The sequence below is a fragment of the Molothrus aeneus genome, chromosome 6, assembly GCF_037042795.1.
Source record: "Molothrus aeneus isolate 106 chromosome 6, BPBGC_Maene_1.0, whole genome shotgun sequence".
In the NCBI taxonomy this organism is placed as follows: domain Eukaryota; kingdom Metazoa; phylum Chordata; class Aves; order Passeriformes; family Icteridae; genus Molothrus; species Molothrus aeneus.
In genome coordinates this window covers 55756125-55779084 of record NC_089651.1, presented here as the reverse complement: position 1 = coordinate 55779084, position 22960 = coordinate 55756125, and the positions used below count along the sequence as shown (strand labels likewise).

General features: G+C 40.4%; 1 protein-coding gene across 1 annotated transcript in view; it reads left to right on the top strand.

Moving 5' to 3' along the window:
* BRF1 (BRF1 RNA polymerase III transcription initiation factor subunit) overlaps window positions 1-22960 on the top strand; it is a 173322-nt gene that overhangs the window by 11052 nt on the left and 139310 nt on the right. The window contains exon 2 of the mRNA XM_066552916.1: window positions 2728-2808. Within this exon, the coding sequence (XP_066409013.1) occupies window positions 2728-2808 (81 nt within the window). The remainder of the gene's footprint in view (window positions 1-2727; window positions 2809-22960) is intronic.

The window sequence follows — 22960 nt, the reverse complement described above, 5'->3', positions numbered from 1 at the left end:
ACAAATGCTAAGTAGAGCTGTTCAGCCTTTCCAGTTAACTTGCTGAAAAATGGGTACATCAATTCTGATAGCAGAATCTGTCTTTCAGAGAGCTCTGCTGATATCTGCTGCAGTCTCTATAGCTTGGAAAGAAATTACTTTATGTATGATGTTATAGCTTGATAGCTAATGAAAAAGAGTCTTAAAGAACAAAATCATTGAAATCTTGACTTAATTCCATTTTGTTTATGTTATTTTGGATTTTAACTCCCGAGTCAGTTAAATTATTTAGTTATTAGTATTGTTTATCACCACTGTAAGATTGCTTTGTGCAAGATTTTTAGTAGTAACAGGGAAACATATTAAAGTACTGTTTTGCCAATGATAGTCCAAAGCAGTTCAGTATTTTGGTATATTCAAGAATAGAGGGAACTGAGAAGTGGAGCTTTTGTGTTCAGGATGGGCCAACAGTGCCTTTGACACAGGTCCTGGGTGAGCCCTCTGCCTCCAGCTGCTTGCTCCTCCTGCTCCTGCCTTGTGGTTGGTGCCCTCCTCCCATCTACTGATGCTCTAGTGTGGGCTCTCCTGCTGCAAATCAGGCTAGTGAGGAAGCTTGTAGAAAAGCAAACCTTAAAACAATAAAAAAAAGGAAAATGGGAGGTGGAATTTCTGTTTAGATTTGCTACTGAAGAAAAGGAATGTAAAACTGTTTCCATAATTGATATATTTTCTGCCAGGTAAACCATTCTCACTAAATGTACACAAAAAATGTTATGCCTTCTTTTGTAGTGTGGTAACCTCTCTCTGGTTTGCTGCTTTAGCTTTTTTTAGTGTTTCAAGTGTTTGTGGAAATACAAGGCTGTACCTGTAAGAATGGCAAGAAGGTGTTGCTGCCTCTGGCAGTCAAACACAGAGTTGGGAGAGTTACCTCTGTACCCAGTGAGGAGATCACTATTGAATGTTTTTCACTTTTTATTAGGATTATTATTAGATTAAGATCACTTAATCTGTGGGGCATTTAGGTGAGAGCTTGTTACATGAGGGATGACACAAACTCACTGAGTGTCTTGGACAATGTGTTTTATTGTTCAAATCTTCTTTTTATAGGGAGTTTGAATTTCCCAGGCTCAGATAGCTGGGATCTCTCTCTGCCCAGATCTCTGGCCAGGGGTGTTTCTGTACCTAGGCTTGAACAGGGTTGGCTGAGGGTCTCCTGTATAGGTTTGAATCCAGCCTATCTGGGGACCATTATCTGTTTTTCTGGAAAGAACCAGGCTAGCCAAATTGGATTTGTGTTATGGCTAGATTTACCTTGTCCAGCTGCAGACCAGCTACAGTGTGACAGCACTGCCACAAGAGCTGATTATTGTTTGTTAAAGGATCTGTTAATGAAGTGAAGTTGGTTTCTGTTGTGGATAGCACTGGAAACCTAATTTAAAAGTTATATGGAAAAATAAGCTTTGAGGGCTGATAGTAATTCTGCAGGAATATTAGCTTATTAGCTTTTCTGGCTTTTGGTTTTGTTTTGTTTGTTTGTTTTTCTCAGTATTGATGTACATTAAGTGCAACTGAGAGGAGACTAGAGCTTAAAATGTCTAGTAAGAGTGAACAGTTTAGGTTACAGTTTTTCATCAGTTGTACCTGCCATGGAAATATCTTATTCAGGTTTGTACCAGAAATGCCCTGAACTGCTTTAAAGAGCGACTTCATTGCCCTCTCTGTGTCTATCCCAAAGCCTTTCTAGTTTGTTCTGAAGAGCTAGTCTGAGAGGAGGAAACAGCCACAAGAACTTGAGGAAAAGCTGTAGGCATCATAGACAACAAGATGGCTTTTTCCCTATCCTGAAGACTTGAATTAAGTAGAACTCCAAATTGAACTAACAAATTGCTTGTTTTCAATCCTGTGCAATTTAGCTTTTTGGTCTCACTTGCTGTTAAGCTGATAGATTCAGATATCCTGCTTGGGGTACCCTCATTGTTTTAAAAAAACCCTTCCTGCTCTAGTGGGAGACTATTTTTGTCCTTGGTAGTTTAATTCCCTGTTCTGCAAGATTGGTTTCCATGAGTAGCTCCACTGACTCCCAGCAATCTCTGCATTCAGGCTGCTTAGCATTGGCATGGATGGCCAAACCAGCCTCTAGTTTATGCTGATTTACAGCTCAGACTTCTTTTAAGTCTCCAGCCTTTCTGGGTGTGAAAGTAGCAGTTCCAGACTTGCAGTTTTTTGTAGCCTGAGTGTTGCTGTGTTTACCTAATGAAAAACTGAAGTTACTTTAAAATAAGTGTTAGGTCTGTAGTAGCCAACACAGTCATTATTGAATGCTAAACATGTTTTATATTCTGTAAAGCCAATAATTACCTATTAAAATTCTGTAAATTATTCATTGAATATTCTTCAGACAAAAATACTAACTAAGCAACTTTTTCCTCCGTTATTTTGAGAAATGTTTTACAGTACTGATTTTCATGTTCTGCTTAAAATAGACATTGGGAGATTTTTGTAGTTTCTTTGGAACTGAGATTGGGAGGGCTTATGGAGCCATGTAATTCTTATGGTATCTCAAGGAAGAAATAATTTGCACAGTATTGGTACTTGATGTCTTAAGTACTTTAAGGCCTTCTTAATGTAGTTTGGCATGTTGTAGATGATACAGATACTGACTATATTGGCAAAATAAGTTTTATTTTAATATTTTAATTAAATTATTCTCTTTGACATGTCTGGTGTTTGGTTTTTTTCCCCTAATAGGTGCAGGGAAAACACCGACTTTAGGAGGAGGATTCCACGCCAACCTGGGAAAGGAGTCACGAGCAAAAACTCTACAGAATGGTACTAGCAAATTTTAGTCTTGCTGATATGAATTCTTTTTATTAATATGGCTGATGCAATTAATTTTTAGTTTTGAATGTGACCTCAAAACCTTGGCAGGCCCCTCATTATTCAGTGGACAAGTCTGCTTAGTGCTGATTTTTCATTGTGCTCTCATTTGGCTGCTGCACCTGATTTATGAGTTCATGCAGCTGACTGACAAAGGGTAATGGCACCTGACAATATTACTGTGGTTTAAAAGGGCTTTTTCAAGCTTGACACGTCCATTGCACCTTTTTATTATCTGTTAAACCTATTGTGGCTTTTTATTTAGTCCATTTTCAGGGTTCTTGGAATACTTTATTCATGTTTATTTAAAAGTATAATTCTTCAAATATTTTTGGTCTTAAGCAATGCAAGTGTGAGATAATGCATATAAGTAATCATGTGCTTAATATGGGATCATTGAATAGAGAGAGGAAAAATGGAAAAAAGGTTTTAGCGTACAGATGACATTAAAATAAATATTCTCATTACATGCTTTACATTTTAATTGAGATCTTCATATTCTACACTCTTTAAAGAGGATGAATAAAACCAGCTTTTATTCCAGGAGCAGAATGGTCTTCCAGTTTGCTGTTGCTCATATCAAGGGACAGGAGTTGTCATTTTTTGGTTAATTAATACTCCTGTCTCATGACTCTTGGAGATGACAGCTGATGGACTGTCATAGCAAAGTCTCAGAAGTTGACATGTAATTAACCATGGATGTAAATGGATTTTACTGGTAAGATACTCATTTGGGGGAGATATTGTAGAGAAAGGTGTTTTCCTAAATCAGTCTTACATTTGCAACTCAACACGGAAAAGTCTTGCCTATATTATGCCTCTGTAGGTATATGAAGAGTAAGATTGATCTGATATTATAACTTCATAGGTATAGAGAGACTAGGATTGATCTGTGTCATTGAAGTATAGTCAGATTACTCTACTCAGCATTATTCAGCTGATATATATACAGGTTGTTTTATATACAGAATGTTTCATTCAGCTGTTTTTACTTAGGAGTATTGAGCCCTGTTTGTTTGGCAAAGTAAAGCTTGCACTTTAGGTGAGTTAGTGTCAGTGTCAGGTCTGAAGTTACTATCTTTGGAATTTAAATTTCCTGTCTAGCATGTAACCTATATAGGCAGTGGGATAAAGCCACTAAACTTAATGAAGTCTGGTTTTGGATTAAGGCACTTTAATCAAAACTGTAATTTTGAACAGGCATTTTAAAAATAAATTGGCTTTTTGTGCATAAGAACTTCACAGTTGTCTGTAATTGTAAAAAGTAAAATGCTGATGGAAGGAAATCTGTCTTGTTGCTTCGTGGAGTGTTTGAATCCTTCAAAAGCCCTTTTGGTTATGCCAAAAGGTAATCACAAGTAAAGAGAGCGTAGGCGTTTCTCTAGAATCTAAACACAGCTTTTTCTTGGATGAGTGTTTGCTGGGGAATATGTCTGAGCATCTTCCTTCCCCACAGCTTTTGTGTGGGGGGCCTCCCTGATCAACAACAATGATTGTGACTTGGCTAAAGAATATCAGCATTGTAGAGAAAAACATTTACTTGCTTTACATGAACTTATCTCCCAAACAGTCTTGAAACAGGAAAATAATTTGTCTTTTTAGTTGCACCTCTCTGAAGCTCTTTGCAGGTTTTCTTCTATTTTTTTTTCCTGTGTCTATCCTTTATATAAGGAGCAAGTGTTTGGTCTTTGATTTCTGTAGCCAACCTGCACTTGTCATGCTGCCAATCTATCTCTGGGAAAGTTCTTTTCAGTGAGCTAAGTGCTGTTCTTGCTCAGTCCCAGGCATGACAACAGCAGCTGATATTTCAGGTAGAGCAATTGGTGTTTGAAAGGCTTTTCTTTTCTGTCGCTGAATAATGAGCCGGTTGTCTGCTGCTTTTAATCACACTTCTGTCTTTACATAGTTTTTAATTGCAAATTGAGCTATGGCAATGAGCTTACAAAATCTCACCCTGTCACTGTGGGCCCATGATCATGGCTTTTTTTTGGGGTGAAATTATGTTAAATATCCATCATGGTTAGACTTGAAAATGTAGCAAGGTAAATTAAATTACTGGACGTATTTTAAAGGAGAGGTATGGAGTTGTTCATTGAATGAAACTGAAGTGCACTGGTAGTTGGCTGTATGAAAAATGCACAGTTATATAAAATGCTGAGCTACTTATTTATTTGCTGGTGCCACTCTGTTGGCATTTCCAAAGTTAGCTGTGCTGCAGGTGAAGTGCTGAACTCGCTCCCGCGGGGATGCTGGCGCAGGACAGCCTGTGAGGGCGGCCACTGGTGGCTCTTACGTCAAGGCTGCTGCTGCTTTCTTCTCTCCTGTACTATCAGTGCTCCTGCTGAAGGGGAGAGCCAGGCCCTGGGAAGCAGGGATGGGCTGTGGATGCAGTCCCCAGAGTGCTGGGGAGCAGCTGAGAGCCCGTGTGTGGTCTGAGAGCGCTGGCAGCTCTCGCTCTGCGCCTGCTCTGCTCGCCAGCAACCTGCGGGGAAGAGTCCGGCTGTGGAGCAGGGACTCGCTGGGTTTTAAACAACAACCACCTCCCCTGCTATCCCTCCTTCCCCCCACTCCTTCCCCATGTGCTTTGGGCCAAATTATTCTTTACTGTAAAGTCTGTCTTTCCAGGGGAGGTGGAAGGGAGGTGATCTGGACTCACTGTCTCTTACTTAATTACCAGGAAAGCAGCTGGGCTTGGCTGATTGTATGATGCTGCTGTTTTTTGAGGCTTTTAATGAAAGGATGTTTAGAATTAGATTAAGAACAGTTTTTGCATTAGAATGCTTAAGGTAATAACTTTTTTTCCATGCATTCTAAAGTGAAGAAATGCAAAAGTAAAATCTCCCAGCAACTGCTCATCAGTTCCGGACTCTTCTACAAAATCATGGTGTGCATTGGCGTTTTTATAAATATGTATATTTATGCTCTAAACAAAACCATGGGCAAACCCTGACCATTTTGTAGTTTTTCAGGTTTGTGTAAGAATGTCCATTACACAGAACTAGTCTCCATTACCACACATGTCTTTGCTGTACCTTTCCTCACTATTTATAATGCAGCAGGGCATGGCTGTTCAGTTTCTCCCTTTCTTTTCTGAACCAGCTGATGTTTGTGTGTGTTTGTTTGGGAATGGCTGCTTACAGAAACTGGAGTCTTGTTTACACTTGCTAAAATATTTATGCAGAGAAGATTTAATACTGTTGTATTTGTTCATAATCACTTTGATTTTCAGAGTGCAGTACTGTGCTAATTGAGTGTATGAAGCTCCACAAGTTCAACAGGCTCAGGCCCACAAAATGTTTTGCATCTGTACATACAGACCTCATTTTTGTAGTAAAAACCTAGACATCTGTGAGATGACGTGATGTTTCAGCTTCAACTTTGTTTAAATGGATATGGCAAAATAGCTAAATACTACTGCTTTTCTGAAAAAGAAGAATTATGAGTAAAATACCAGCTCAGAGGGGAGACTTTGACAAGACATCTTCCTCTGTTCCTGAGCCTCTTCAAATTTTTACAGTATTGGCCAACACTTACTTCCAGAGCTGAAATGCAGAGTGATGTCTCTTTAAATTCCATTTTACAGTTCTGTGCTGCATTACATAATCTCTCTAAATAGCCAGTTTATTCTTGTTTCCTTGCAGGCAATCTGCTCTCGCTGTATCAGTGTCAGAGTCGTTGTTACAAGGGAGTTGTTCTTGACTTGGAGCTCTGATACTTTCAGTAGTCTTCAGTGACCAAAAAGAAAAGGGACAGGGCAAGGAGGGTCAATGGCATGATTATATATATTATATGATTATTGAAAGTTTCAGTTGCAGATACTCAAATTTGGTCTAAAGTAAGTTTGAAGATTGCAGCTGCATCTAGCTTAATCCAATTTCTGAACTGTTGTGCTGTGTTTTTAGTTATTTCTTTAAACGAATGTGTGTTTTCCCTCAGTCCTCTTAAATACCAAAACATAAGTAACAGTATTTTAATGCTGAACGGGAAAGTGTTTCTGAGGATGATCTGTAATGCATTTTTTACTCTTTGCATTTAAACTATTTGTTTAATTCTTTAACATTTGTTGTCATCACTCATTTTTATAGCTGGTTACAAGTGATTATGGAGGGATCTGCTTCCTCCCAGAACCATACATTGTGAATTAGAAGAGACAATATATTACACATGTGAAGAACAGAAGTATCCAAAGGGGAGGAACAAAGAGCACTGTTTAACAAAACTAGAACAGCAAGGGAGGGGGAATAGTGGAATCCTAGAATAACTGAGATTGGAAGAGACCTCTGGAGGCTGACAAAACGGTGGCTTTGAAGTTGCATTAGGCTGCTGAGGGCCTAGGGCAGCTGAGCTCCAGTTTTTACCAAGGAAGGATATGACAGGATTTCCCTGGTCAACCTGTTTTCCAATGGTTGGCTACCCTCACTGTGAGGAATTTTTTCCTTGTGTCGAGTCAGAGCTTATTTTGATGAAACGCAACTCTTGCCTCTTGTCCTTTTGCTGTGCATCTCTGGTGATGCAGCTCTGGCTGCATCTTTATAACCTCCTCCTGCAAAGCTGAAGGCACCAAAGAGAATTCTCCCTCTCCAGCTTTCTTGAGACTCAGCAAATTCATCTGTCAGCCTCATCCACGTGCTGCAGTCTCCAAATCATCACAGAGATTCTCTGCTGGACTTGCTCCAATATGCCAATGCCTCTTCTGCAGAGGAGTCCTGAACTGGACAAAGTACTCTAAATATAGTCTCATAAGTGCTCAGCAGGGGATGATAATCACTTCTCTGGACCTGCTGGCTGCAGTTTTAATAATGTGGCTCTGGGATGAAATTAACCTTCACCACTGTGATTGGGTGCTGCTGAGCCATGTTCAGCTTTTTGTCCATGAGGAACCTAAACCCTTTTCTGCAAAAAAGTCAAGCAGTCCCCAGCCTGTGATTTTGCCCTGCCATTTTTCTGTCCCAGGTGCAGAAAAATTGCATTTGGCTCATGAGGCTTCTGTCAGCTCATTTCTGCAGCATCTTAAGATTCCTCTGAGTAGTGGCTCTGCCCATCAGCATAATGGCCACTGTTCTAATGGGATATGATCTGTAGGCTGGCAAAGGAAACCTCCTGGCCTGTTGTTCATGTTGTTAATGAAGGCATTAAACAGTATTGATCCCTGTGTAAGTCTGATGGTGAAAGTGCTGAGGACTATCTTTGAACCAGGCCAGTCTCTCACTCAGGTTGCTGTTCACTGGCCTAGTCCAGATCTCTGCAATTTGGCTACCAGGGAGAAAGATGAAATGGGATGAGGGAAGAGCTGTAGTTAGAATTTATCTTAACTGCATTCTGGCTGTTGCAGCTGGGCGTGACCTACCCTCATTGAATCTGTGCTGGCAATTCCTGATTACTTTCTTGGGTTTTGTGTGTCTGGAAATGGTTTCCAGGTAGATTTGTAGCCTTCCAAGAGGCTAAGAGGAGCCTGACTCACCTTTGGAGTCCTACTTCTTCCTCTGGAAGAGAAGCCTGGTACTTGCTGCCTTCAAGTCAGAGAGAACCTCTTTAAATTCCTACAACTTTTTAAGATGGCAGAGATTACTCTTTTTACTGTGTCCCTTTGCATTCTCAGATGTGTGCCACCAAGTCCAGTTAACTCGTGTGTGTAGATTGTGCTTAAGGGAGCCTTTGCTCAGTCTTTCTTTACCATGGAGAGTTGCCTACCTCTTCTGAACCAACTGAAGCCCTCTGAAATCCAGTGTTGTAATTATGCTACCCATCTTCCTCACACCCCTCAAGGTCTTGTTTATCTTGGGTTGCTGTAGCCAAGCCTGCCATCAGACTTCACATCCTCCGCCACTTCTTCCTTTCCAAAGAGTGCTAGGTCACAGCTTCTGCTTGACCTGTTCCTGATGTGCTCTGGAATTCCACTGGATTGCCTGTGACCCCCTGTGGTTCCTCACAGCAGCTGCTAGGGTGGATGCAGTTCACCTGGAGGTCTTCCTGCTTTCTAAAGAAAGCTTCATCTTTAGGATCAGATGGTCTATGGCAGGTGCTCGTGACTGTTTCTTTTGGCCTTGCCTCTCATCCAGACCTATTTACTTTTTATTGGCCTGTCAATCATTTTTCAGCAGAGCTTCCCACTTTCAGGCTGTTCCTCTGTATAGAATGAATCCCTGTCACCTTCCCTGTCTGTCCTTGTGCAGCCTGTCAGCATCCATCTCCTTACTCCAGGCACGTGAGCTGTTCCACAGTGTGTCTGTAACTCCCCAGTGAATTTGTAGTTTTGCAGCTGTGCATAGGCTTTGAAGTCTTCCAGATTGTTTCCTTCATTAGATGCAATCTTTTCTTTGACTCTTCCTCCTGTATCAATTCCTGTCCCTGGCTTTGATTTCAATAATGAAACTTCTGGTCTAGGCTCTCTGCCATCATCTTGTCCTTGCCTTCATTTCTCTTGTGATAGAAGCTAATCCTAATCCTCTCATCTCTGTGTTTATTAGCACCACATCGAGTTTTCTCTTGTTGTCTTTTAAACTTATAATTGCTTAAAGTTCTCTTTTTCTGGTTTTGCCTCATATCTTCCTAAATTTCTTTACTCACTAAGGCTTTGAAAGACTTCCTCTTCTAGCCAGATCATTGCATCAGTTTTACCCTTTGATCCGCTTACTGCCTTGTCCCTTACAAGTCCTTTCTTACCATTAGCAATTTCTCTCTCATCCATTTCCTTCATCTTCACATTTCATATGTTAACTTCCCCCATCTCTCTTTGAAGGAGGATGAGGGGGCATCTTCTCCTTTTCATTTGGGATGATATTACATGTTTTTCATGTACGAGTGTGTTTGGTTGGGTGGTGGATTTTTTGTTGTTTGTTTTGTTTGCTGGTTGATGTTTCAAGTGCAACATTTTCCCTTGGTAAACTTCTTCAACCTCAACATACCTCTTCCATCTAGTCCTATGTCATGGCTGGACATGGGTGGCAAAATTTGGATGTCTGTGTGAGCTCCTGTTTCTCATCTCCTTTCAGAGGCTCTGCATAGAGGCAGACAGATTTAGGGTGTGATTAATTTAATCCGAAAGGAAGTCAATGACTCATTCTCTGAAGCGTCTGTTTCTCTTCACTCACTGAAAGGAAGTCTATATTGACTAAGCCCAGTCACTCATCTCTGAAGATAAGGCTGATGAATTGTAGGCTTTGGTGTCTGCTGAATCTGTCTGTATTTGTGTATCTCCTTGTTGACATAGAGTTAACGTGGCCAGAACTGAACTACAAATTGCATCCAACTGTTCTGGCCTTTTGCATGTTAACAAGTTCAAACTTCTTCCCACTGAGGCCACTCACAGCTTTCTTTCCTCCTGTCTTGTAGATCCACCCTCTCCAGCGTCTGCTAAACCATGGATGTGTCCTAGCCATAACATTCACATATTTGTTTCTTGAATAAGTGTTTCTTGACTTTCATTACTCTTTCTCTCTCATCAGAACATGCTCCAGAGCCAGGAATGCAGAAAAGTTGTGACCTGGAATGTTAATTCTTTGGTCCTTAACTTCTTCATCAAACAATTTTTAAAGGAATGTTGTTTTCCCCACTTGTTTGCTCTTTTCACATTTGTGATTGCTGTTACTGATCACACAACAATTCAACAGGGAACTTCCCTGGTGTTACTGGGCTGTTGTGTTTGACCTCCAGCTTGCTGGACCTCTGTGCTTCTGAGGTTTGCTTGGATGTCAGTAAGTGTGGGCTTTCCTGGTCCTCTGCTTCAGTGCAGGCTCTGGTAAGTTCCACAGCTTGATGCTGGACTCCCTGGTGGCTGAATCTTCAGGGTATCTCAGTATCTTGCACACTTTTCTCAGAGCTTTGTGTTCCAGGGTTTGCAGACAACTGCACTAATCAGCAAAGACTTGAACAGATAGGAAAAAACACTTAAGGAAAACAAACAATAAATCTCAGGGGCAGAAAACCTACAGCCAGCAAGAGTTACTGCAAGAATTTGGGTAAAAGCAGAAAATTATATTTCCCTGCCTGTTTCCCTGTTACTCTAGAATTTGATTCAGAGGCCTCTGAGGAAGCTGGGATCCTTCTGGTTGGTACTCTGGCTTCTCTTTAGGCACATGGAGAATCTCTTCAATCTCATTTTGCTGATGAGATCCTGTCCTTCATCATCTCCAGTTTCTTTTGTTAAAAGACCAGTTGAATTCCTCAGCTGATCAGGGATGACCTTTTGGTTATACATTGATTAATTAGTTTCTACTTGAGTCGAAATTTGAAACTTTTTATTATCTTAAATCTTGGCCATTTTTGTGTTTTGCTGGGGAATGATGAATAAAGTACCTCTCTTGGAGATGCTTTTGATCTGCTCTTTATCCTTACAGGGACAGTTTAATGGAGAAGAGTCCTTGTGTCCTTTAATGAGTTCTGTTATTTTCTAAGAAGAAGATCTGGGATCCTTGAAGAGTAGAGGATCTGCTGGAGATAATGCCCAGATTTTGCCCAGAGGCTGATTGACAACTTAAAACTTTGAGCACAGCAGTCCACTGGGTTGAAATATGTGAGTCAAGCTTTGCTGGTCTTCCTAACTTTGTTCCTGTGTTTGCTTAGCCAGAAAAGGGAAAAATTAGAAAAGGCATTTCTGCAATTCCTTGGAGGTGTTGGTTCAGTCTGTATGTGACTGAGCAAACAGAGGGATTGTCCTGTGACTGAGAATGGTCTCTGTTGTTACTTTTTCTTTTAATTTTGAAGGTTGTCTTTGAAGTTGAAAAAAAATAAAATTGCAGTCTTAATCAAATGAGTTAACATGACTTGGGTTGACTTAACTAATAACTAGAAATATTTGCATGTTCAGCTGCTTTGAACTGGCCTGTTTGTGATTCTGGAGTTAAAAGCATCTTTCATGATTCCTTTGCTCTGTCTCCTCTCTGGTCTCTGCTCTGTCTCTTGGTTTATTAGCTGACTGTGGGCAAGAGAGCTCTTGTGGCAGGGAAGCACAAATCTCTCCTTCATTTTATCAAACAAGGGAAGAAATGCCCTCTAAAGTTCTGCACACTTGTGAAATTTTTGGCTTGGATATTAAAGTTTTGGCCTTTTTTTATTTCCAGATTTGTCTCTTAAATTTGACAGTTTCTCTTTGACACAGAGTAGCATGATACTGATCCCATTTGTGGAATTCACTGATGGAGATTTATCTCCCTGCAGCCTTGTGTAGGTAATTGAAACTTGTCATTTCTCTTGAGAGCAATTCTTTAGTTAAAGATAGTTTACCTAGTAGGCTAATGTTTTTTAAAACATTTGCTTTTTATAGTACTATTCACAAGGAAATGAACTTGGGTATTAATAGGTTTGTCTTCCTTCTTGTACAGTGTGGCAGAAAATAGGTGACTGCCTCTCTCCTTCCTCCCCCTCTAGTAATATCTTTAAATTTCAGAGCTAGATTTCTTCTAACAAGCATCTGAATCAAGCCATTTTAACTTTGCAATGTTGTCAGACAAGCAGGTAATACTCCAGGTAATATAACTTTGGTTTAAGTTCCTTGTAACTGCTGCTTTCTTTCTTGATAATGAAAGAATGTGTACGTCACTTTTGTGGCATAGGGCTGTCTTAATCATTGAAATGTGAGTTTTGAAGTATTTGTGTCATTTTATAGGCACTGTGGCTCAAAACCTGAGAGGAGGAAGGTTGTTGTTGCTTTTTAATGCTGTGATCTCTGATAGCGCTGAGTTCTTGTCATGTGTTGAAAGTGCTTTTTGTTTTGCTCTGTGGAATAAATTGGAGTGCTGGTGATGTGTCAGCACAGGAAAGCATTCCCTAAGCCTGAGGGTCTGCAAGTGTGATTTGCTTTTGGAGCTATTGCATTTTTTGGAAGATTGCTTTTCTGAAATAATGGCCACAGCATTAAACTTCTGGACCTCTGTAGAAATAACAACAGAAAAAATTCAAAAACTACTGGGTTTCTGTATCAGGTGTGAAATGTGTGTCAGTGGGAGCTTCCTGTATCCAGTACAGCACCACCAGCAAATTCATTAGCAGACTGACCTCTGTCAGCCCCCTGCTCAAAAGAAGAAACCACCAAAAACCTCCAAACCAAACTCTGGCCCCAGCCTGAACAGCAGCTCTGTGCACACGAGCAAGTTCTCTTTGAGCTGGGTGATTGCAGTGCTGGGCTTTGCTGCCCTCCCTGCAGGTTGTGCTGGTTTGGTGCAGGTTGTGGGTGGAAGGAGCTGCTGTGTAAAGGGTTGGGAGCTCCTCTGGGTGGTTTTGCCTTCAGAACCTGCAGCTCTGGAGTCCAGCCCACCTTGTAACAGCAAAGCCAGTTCAGTCCCAGCCCTTCCCATCCCTCAGCTGCCCCTTCCCCACCCCTTCATCCAAATGTGCTGGGCTGTAGCTTGGGCAATGCACCTCTTTATGGGGCAGTGAAAAGATCTGGGTTTCACAAGCAAAATAAAGGAAAAAAAACAGAACCAACCCTTGTTTTCCTTTTATCATTTCACTCCTCCACATGCCACCAGAGATTGGAGGAGGGAGTGGGTGACGCAGAGATGAGCAGGAGCCTCTGAAACCCGTTCTGCAGCACGAGAGGCTGAACGCAGAGCTGCACAGTGAGCTTCTCTCTCTCCTTTTTTCTCTTAGTGTTTTTTAAACATTTATTTAAAACTCGCTGTCTTGTTACGTTCAGTCCTGCACAGTCAGTGTGAAGGAAGGTGTTTTCTGTTCTTTTGGCTTGACTTAATATGAGTGGGAAGTCTTTTTAGCAATGTTCTGTTCATTGACTGCTGCTGGCAGATGGATGCTCTCCGCTTGAAGTGCCTCAGGCCTTGATATCTTCCGTTTTCTCCCCCTCCCTCCTCCCAGCACACACCCCGGAGTGTGCAGGCTGTGCTAATTTAGTCACAACTTAAAAGGAGTGATGAAGAAGAAATGCTCAGCTCTAATAGAATTCTTGTCGCTCATGACATCTTTGGGGAGCACATTTTCATTTCAGGATCCTTAAGGATTTTTTCCAGCAATGTGTATTAGATGTTCTGTGATGCTTCGATGGAGCAGCAGGAAAATTTGTGATGCATTTTAGGACCAAGATGCTAATCTATTTATATATTAATCAGTTTAGAAAATACAACATACATGACATCCAGTTTGATATTTTTCAAATATTTTATTAACCCAGGCTTGACTGTTTCTGGTTCTGAGGTGGCTTTTCTATCTGTCTGAACTACAAAGCAAACCTTTAAACAATCATTTGGTTAACCTAATGTGCTCAAACATTTGAACCAATTACTGTATTTTACTCAACTGAGTTTTCCTATGACAAGAGTTTTCCTAACTTACTATCAGAAGTCAGCTGATGTTAGGTCTGAGGAGTTTGATTAATATTTCAACAGAATCACAAAATTTTACCATTTTCTGGTAAAAATTGCATGTATTTTTAATGGGAAAAAAAGCCAAATTATACCCAACCAGACTTAAAAGCTGTTCTTCTGTGCTGATGATTTTGCCTTAACTTTGTGGATGTTTTCAAAATCCTGTACAGCCTCAATCACCAGATGGTGCTGTTACACACTGCTCAAAACATGCCTGGAAAATAAGTTTCAATTCTACCATTGCCATACTTACTCAAGTGTAATTTCATGGGAGGAGTGGTGAGAAAGAGAATTTCTTTCTTTAACCATGTCTTAAAAGTAGAGCCTTTCCTGAAAATTTTGGTTTTGCTCTTGTGAGAGCTGCTCAGAGCAGAATTTTCTCTCACATGGTTTATGACCATCTTTGATGTAAAAATGTTTTGTGGGATAATTTAGGAGGTTGGGTGCTGGCTGTGTGGGACCATGTCTGGACTGTAGCCAGTGTGATTCCTTCTTGGGTGCTGAGATTATGAAGGCTTGCAGTAAGGAATGAAGGAGTGTAATATGCAAATACTGAATGTTTTAGCAAAAGTGAAATGCTGAAAAGTGATGTCTCTTCATAAGCTGGACATAACCTGTTTAATGAATGAGATGTAATTTAACCTGGTGAGTTTGGAAGGGCAAGAACTCCAGTCTGGTGTGGAAAGAACTCTCTTAAAAAAAAAGAAATCCAGGCTCCTAATGCACAATTTCTTCTCAATATCTTCAGTGAATGTAATGCTTTTTCTCTTATTTAGAAAAAAACTTTGCAACATACATATAAAATGTAGTAATTTTTTCCCCCTCAGCAGTTGTGAAGTAATTAAGAGTTGTAAAGAAAGTTGCTTTTTTCCTAAGGCTTTGCAGAACTGTTTATGGTTAAATGTGGAATGGGGAATCATGAGTTTAAAATTGCAAACTCTTCCTTTAGATGAAGACGTTTTCCCCCTCTTTGTACTCAAATAATTGAATCATTTTGGAAAATAAAAGCAGCTAAATACTAGGCTGTCCTACTTAGACTAAACCTAAGTAGTGCTAAACATGTAGATAGAAATGAAAGAAGTTTAAGTAATTGCAGGAGGGGGGAAGAATTCTCAAATGCATACCCCTCCTGAAGGCGTTATTATTGATGTAATTTTAGATGTAATTTCCTACATTAAGAATGTAACACTTGAAAAATGAATGAAATTATTTTCCTACACAGTGATTTTTCTTTTAACTTTTTTTTCTAATAGACATTATAAGCAAATGACACAAAAAACAGAGAGAGAAGGTCTCCTCAAACCCAGGCTCCAGTATGGCAAGCTGGGTTTAGCATACTTAAGCCTGGTTTTGATCCATGCTGTGTAAACCTGCCCTGGCTGCCAGCAGGAGCTGTATTTGCTTGGCATTGCTGCTTGGGACACCAAGTATGTAGCTAGAAGATGGCTTTAATCACCAAGATTTAAAGCCTTCATGCTGTTACAACAAAGCTGTCCCAAACAAACACAGTGAAAATTAATTGGAAAGGCCATTGATTGCTTAGGTGTTTAATGTCAGTTCAGAGGATTCCTGCCTTTTCAACCCAAAGAGGCTTCTCTTATGTTTGAACAATAGAAAAATCAAACATGGATCTTTCTTCAAAGAAAGGTCATTAGCACTGAATGACACAAAACAAGTGGCTAATTATATCCAAATGTGTGACTCCCTATGAAGTTACATTATGTGAATGAGCATATAAATGCATTTTTAATAAAATCAATTAGAAATGGGGTTTTTAGAAGAAAGCTGTATACTCTTCCTTTATGTGCCCTAATGTCATTCAGTTGATTATTGGTACTTTTGGGTAGTATATTATTAAATGCATAATATTAAGAAAACAGATTAGGATCACAGTTCCAGTTTCTGGGTTTGTGGAATCACTTAGGATATACAGGAATTACACCCACACCTTCTCCTGTATGGCTGTCATTCCATAGAGAGAAAGTATTGATTGGTGTTTCCATTGTACCTTAGATATGCTATTTGATTGCTCTTATCAATCAGTAGTCAGGGAAAGCACTCTGTCCATTTTTACAGTAGGAATCATGAATTTGCTACTTTGCTTTGTAGTCCATCCACTTAGGGTGAATTTCTGAGAATGGGTTGCTCTACAGACACTGGTCATTAGGTCTGGTCTGAGGCTTGAGGGCTTTTTAGGTAACAGTATAGACCTATGGAACCTGAGGCTGCTTTTTTGTTTCCTGTCCTCACAAATTTGATGTATAAGACAAAGCCACCTTCAATGTCCTTCTTTTTTAGAAAGCATCACATTATCTTGTCTAAAAGAGGGACATAAATAATGTGGTTTCCAGCCACACTCTCATGGGTTTGCACAGGTGCTGAAGCATGAGTGATCATCCTTAGAAGTCATCCTGGTACTTATTTCCAGAGTTTGGCAGAGCCAGTTGATGCATTCCTGCTTCCATTGGGCACGTGTGCAGATGTGTGCAAGCTCAGATGCACAGAAATAGTTTTACATGGGAAAAGACAATTTGTAAATTAGATCAGGAGATGGATGTCTTTGCTCCTGGCATGTAGTGACAGGACAAGAGGGAATGGCTTTAAGCTGAAGGAGGTTAGGTCTAGATTAGATATTAGGAAGAAATTCTTCCATTTTAGGGTGATGAGACAGTGGCTGATGCTGCTTGGAGATGTTGTGGCTGCCCCCGCCCCTGGAAGTGTTCAAGGCCAGGTTGGAGCAACCTGGTCTGGTGTCCCTGCCCATGGGAGCGGGGATTGGAGCTTGATTATCTTTAAGGTCCCTTGCATCCCAAACCCTTCTGTGATCCCATGATGTTTCTGTAACCTTGGACAAAGCGTAGAAGTTGTGCGCTGCTGATGAGCTTCACTCAAGGCTTGTGGCTGCACTTCTTGCCAAGGCTTGTCTCACTTCTCTTTCTTGCTCTGGCTGATGCCTGTAGAAAATTGAACTTTGTCTTTTTTCCTTGGGTTGTGTCTCAGCACAAAATCTTCAGAGCACTGGGAGCTGGTGCCAGGGGTGGTGATGGGATGGATAGGGGGGGATGTTGGACTTCCCCTTTCAACTATCCCCAGCAGCTTCATCCTCTGCTATTTTACCTGATTTATTAGGAAAGAAAAAAGTAGATTTCTTCTAATCCAAGAAGGATAGGGAAAGTACTCTTACAAAAAAAATAAAATGATGCAAAGTACAGGCCTAGCTGGTCCAGTTGAATCTAGTCTTCAGGCTGAGGTTTTTGTGTGTCCTCTCCTGCTTTTTACTCTGCATTTGCTGTGGAGTGAAGAGAGGAAAACAGACTTTATTTGAAAATGCAGTAAATCACTAATAGCTCTTAATTTATCATTCACTCCTCTCTAATTACCAGCCTCCATTTTAAATGTGAGATGAATCCTCACAATTTGCTAATCCAAATTCATCCTCATTTTCAAAGGTGAGGATGAAGCTGTCCTCCTATTGTCAGCAAATCAGCATCTATAAATTAAGAGATTTTAGAGGGGTTGCCTTATTATCCTGAGCCCCATGCAACTTGCCAAATCCAAGCAGGTGTTTTGTTTGCTTGCTCCCTCATTGTGAAAGCTCAGGGAAAACAGCTAGAAATAAAATTATTGAATGTCAGCAGAAATCTTGTGATTTCACGGCAGTACTAATGTGGGTGACTAGCTTTGCAAATGCACTCCCTTTCCACCTTAAAAAAAATTCTATATCTAAAGGTTTCTTCTTTTTAGAAGGTAGGAGGTGGGGAAATAATCTGACATATTTAGCTACATGAAGTCTTGTTTTTAAAATTAAATACAAGGAAAATAATTTACAAGGTTGCTTAGTGATACTGTGGGAAAAATGTGTATCTTGAGACTATTCAAAGGCATCTCAAAGTAGATTTAGAAACTATGGTTCCTGACAAGCACTAGGAAAAAAAAATACTGCTTCTGGTGCAAGCTGAATCAGTCCTTGAGTGTGTCAAGAAAGAATACCACTTTTCAAGTGATTTTTGGAACAAATCCAGGGTGCTTGTGAGGTGACGTTTGTTGTCTGAGTGGTCTGTGTTATTCCAGCTGGCCCTATACTAAGAGTTAACTCTTGCTTGCTGCCAGCTTCTTTCTTGAGAGCAAATGGGTATCTGTAGCTTTGGCCAAAATAAAGTTGTTAGACATCCTGTGGATCATAAACATACTTCTGTCTCTTTGTGTTCTCTGTCCATGGTGAGTCCACCATGCATTGATGGCACATGGTCTCCTCAAGGGTAGTTTGCACTCTACTGTAGATCTGGGGGAACTGGGAATAGAAAAAAAAGTTCATTTTGCAGGATTACAGTGGTGCTCAGATGCTCTTTTTGCCATCAGGTACACAGTTTTCCTACTGCATGTGTGGGTAGTTTGTTACCCCCAACATTGCTCTTTGCTTTTCGATCTGGCATGTACGATAAATTTCATTCTGAGATCATTGCAGTGTTTGATTCCAGCTTTAAGAAGAAGAGGAAACTTGATGTTGATCAAGGTCTTTGACATAGAGGGGAAAAAAAGCTTTGAGGTTGTTTTGGATTTCTGAGAAACACTGATTTGTCATGCCAGCAAAGTCAAGCTGTGGGATTACAGTGACACTGAATATTGCATACCAAATTCAATATCCTAAGAAAACTTCAGCAGAAGAAAAAGGGGAGCATAAGGGAATGTAAGCAGTCACATGGAAATGAAAATCAAGTTCTTAGAAAAGTACATTTGGAATGAATTGTGTCCTCTGCATTTTGCAGCAGAAGTCAAGGGCTGTCACCTGCCTCCATGGCTCAGTGCAGGGGATCGTGTGTGGTTTTCCATCTCCTCCAGGAGCACTCGTTCCCTGCTAAGCCAAGAAGGATCCTTGTGTCACATATCCATTCCTGATTCAGTCTGTAGAAAGCATAAAAGGGAGATGACATAATAACAGCCACTTGCAAGAAGATGTTGTTAAAGTTTGAAAGCTCTGATTTCAAAATGATAACAGGCACTGTTACTAGAGGGTAAAACCACAGTTGATTTGAGGCCCTCAGAAATGTTTGGTTGTACCAAGTTCAGCTTCCCATGCATAGGGGCACGGCTTTCAGTAGGAATTGAGTGCTTAAGATAATAAAAGCTGGGTTAAACAAAGCAGCACCTATGCTTCTTGTAGGACAGTGCTGTAAGATGGCATTTGACCATAGAGAAATGTGAACTTGGGTGTGTCCTGTTGCTTTTGTAGCTGCCAGGGACACGGATACCTGGATGTAAGGTTATCTTGCACAAAGCCAGGCAGAATTTCATCAGCCTGTCTGCTTTTCATAACACTCAAGTAAAATTCAAAAGGTAGGAAGGGCCAGATTATAATTGTTCTGCAGAGGGAGAACATGGTCCTTGAGGCTGATTAATGTAGCAATAGAACTTCTGAGGCCTTCAGTGAGGAACTGCTTGTAGCATAAACAGGTCTGAGGCAGGCAGCTGATTGAAGTGTTTGTTTATTTTTGTGGATCTTGGAATAGGTCAGTAAATAGAATTTACTCTGTGGACTGCATTGAGGCAATATGTTAGTTAGGTACAAGATGATGCTGATGTTAAGCGATTCCTTAGGGCAGCTTCTTTGATTACAGCTCCACAAAGTCAAAGAAAAAGCTCATTTTGGTGTTCACAGCACCTGTCTGATTGAAATGCTGAGGCAGGTTCGTTTTATAGTCATCTCACTTAAAAAAAAATATTTCTAAACACGATTTCACCAATCAGAAAATGCTGTGAAATTTAGACCTGTCTGTAGTCAGACCCGGGCAATATTAAATTCAGATAGATCATTCTCTCAGCTGGTCTCAGAACTATTTTGGGGGTTTGCTGCAATCAATACTCTTTCTTGTGCTGAGCATCCTGTAGGAGCAGTGGCAGTATCAGGGGAGAAGAATCCATGTCTCCTTGAATGAGATCCGTTAGGATGCTACATAGCAATCATCACATAAATCCACTGATTTCTGTTTAAGTCTTTAGTAGTCAGTATGTTCTCTGGTAGCTATTTTTCACCATACCATATTACCTAGAGGAAAAAGAATTAATAATGCATCTAGTCTTGGATATGTATGTTTAATGGATGATCTCACATCCTATCTTGGAGTCAGGCTGCACAAAAAAAGCCCTTTTGTAATTGATCTTTGAGGTTCAGCACATAAAGAACAGAAAAATGTAATTGTGCTTACCTAAAATTTCCTTTAACTACTAAGGACTGGCACACAGGAGGTAAGTGGATTATCTAGAAGAGCAAAGTATCTGGGGTTTGGTATCTGAGGATTTGGTTATGGAGAAAATTTCTCAGATTTTGTTGCATGAGCAAATGTTGAGATTTTTTGGGTTCTTTTGGTGGCATGAGCTGTTAATACAATATTTAATAAATAATGAATGCCATTTAATACTTAATAAATATTTAATTTAGGAAAACTGGAATGGAATGGTGACTGGAAAAAGAATTTAAGAGGCAGAAACTTGAGTAGGTGGATCTTTGCTGTCCAGGTCAGGCTGTTCTGTGTGACTGACAGTGGCTCTGTGCTGTTCTGGGTCAAACTGAGCAGGCTGAAGGCTGTTGTAGAGTCAGCAGTGGTGGCCACTTGGGGAGGAAAGGGTGGAGGGATTTTTTCCCTTGTTCTGACCACTCAGAATACAGAATGATTCTGTCATGCAAAGCAGCCTCTCTCTGAAGGTTACAGTTTTGCAAAAGCATAAGAACTTCCTTTAACCAAGTAAATCATCTTAGCCTATTTCTCTTATATAGCATCACTCCATATCATGAATTTTTCTTGTGTTTTGCCCTTACTGGATTCATATGTTCCAAGCAGTGGGAGTTTCCACCAGTTCCCTTGGGAAACTATTATGAGGTCCAGTGAGTTTTGTTGTAAGGTCCTGTTAACATAGTGCTTATATTTTCCTTTAATTTCATGTTATTAGCCCGTAAGCATGAACTCATGCTTATATCTATTTATGGCTTAAACTTCCCTCATCTTCCAGAGATCTAGTGATCTTCTGCTTTTCTCTTAATAAATCATGTCTGATAATTAGGTGGAGGTTCTAAGTTCAAACTCTGGGTCTTTAAACTTCCACCCCCTATTTCCCAGCCATGCTCTTAATCTTTTATTCTAGGGTGATCAGGGCTCCAGAGGAGAAGAACAAAGTCTGGTGAGAATTTCCTCATCCCAAACAGTTGTTGATGTATGACATCCCATACATAAATTGTAGCCTCATATAAATGGAAGGCATCACAAACATACAGATAAATATTATTCAGATATGCCAAATACTTTCTAAGAGAGCCGTGTTGGCTCACTAGAAATATGTAAATGGCATCGTAGTTTTAATTCCTTACTGAAACAGTCTGTACATCTTAGTTATACAAATGTTATTGTTTAAAGAAATACAAGGCTGTTCCTGAAATATGTGCATTCTGTCTTTGAACATAAATCTCTTTCCAACTCCAGGCTGAAGTAGGTGCCACAAGAGACTGGCTTGATAAATGGCATCACGGATTCATGCATGGTTTAGCTGAGATGTGTGGCAACCTTCAGTTATGCTTAGTTTAAAAGGGAAGGAAATGCAAAATAGAGGCTGAAGCCCTATCCATAATGTCTTCTGTCATCTCTGGGCAGGACAGAGGTGCAATTACCAGGGGCAGCTGTAGCTTTGATCTAAATAGGCCGTTTGTGGTGCTAGAGGAGAGCAGCCCCTGCACAATCACTCTGCTTGCATGAATGCTGTAGCTGATGGACTCAGCTGCCAGGGACAAGCTAAGGGCAGAATTTAATTCTTCAGCTGCAGCCTGGATAAAGATTGATGCTGTCTTACCTAACTGCCAGGTTTCTTATCCCTTCTATATAAAGGAATAAGTATTTGACCACTCGTCAGCTTCATATAAAAATACCTTAAATAAGTATTAACCTAATACAGTCTTTCTTCCTTTGTAACAGCTCGGTGCCTTTCCCTGCTTGATTTCAGTTCTCTCTTTCTGCTTCCATTTTTAGATCATGTTTTATCTCTTATCCCTTTGATATCTTTAATAACTCCCTCTTTTTCTTCACCCCCTCAACTACTTCTCTCTGCATCCTTCTACCTTAATATCTTCTCATTGTATTTCCATGTGTTTTGATGATTTAAGAAATTTGCCAATTAGTTTATATTTATGAAATTTTTACTTAGGAAATGACTGTGTCATCTTCTTTGACTGCCAGCTGGGTAGGGTCTGGATGTGGAGAGAGTGCCCTTTGTTGGATGTGTATGTGAATTACAGGGGAAGAGAAAGGAAAGAAAACCTCAAAGCCCAAAAAACAAACCCCACAATGGAAATCAGAGCCTGAAAGTAGCTTTGGGCTCTCAGGCCTTTTTCAGTCCTGAGGAAGCAGCAGCAACCTTAAGTAGAGGCTGAGAGCAGAGTGGGTATTAGTGTCTGTCTGTTTGGTCCTTCCTGCCTGCACAGTTGGATGATGGAGAGTGGAAATAACTTAGCACTGACAGTTTTATTTTGACAGAACAACTGGTGTGCAGAGGAGCAGGGCTGAACTCTAGGAGAGGAGAATTGTTCTGCATGTGTCAGAGGACAAGTAAATTCTCAGACATGTTATAAAAGGTGAGTGTTAAAGGTGGACAAGGAAAGTAGGGAAGATTCACAGGGATATACAGGGGCCTCTTGGCAGGAAAAGGGAAAGGCTGGACTGGCTTTAATAGCAGGGAATATGGATTAAACAGGAAGGTTGGTTTTGTTGGTTTTTTTTAGACAATCTTAGTATGTGTGACCTTATCTA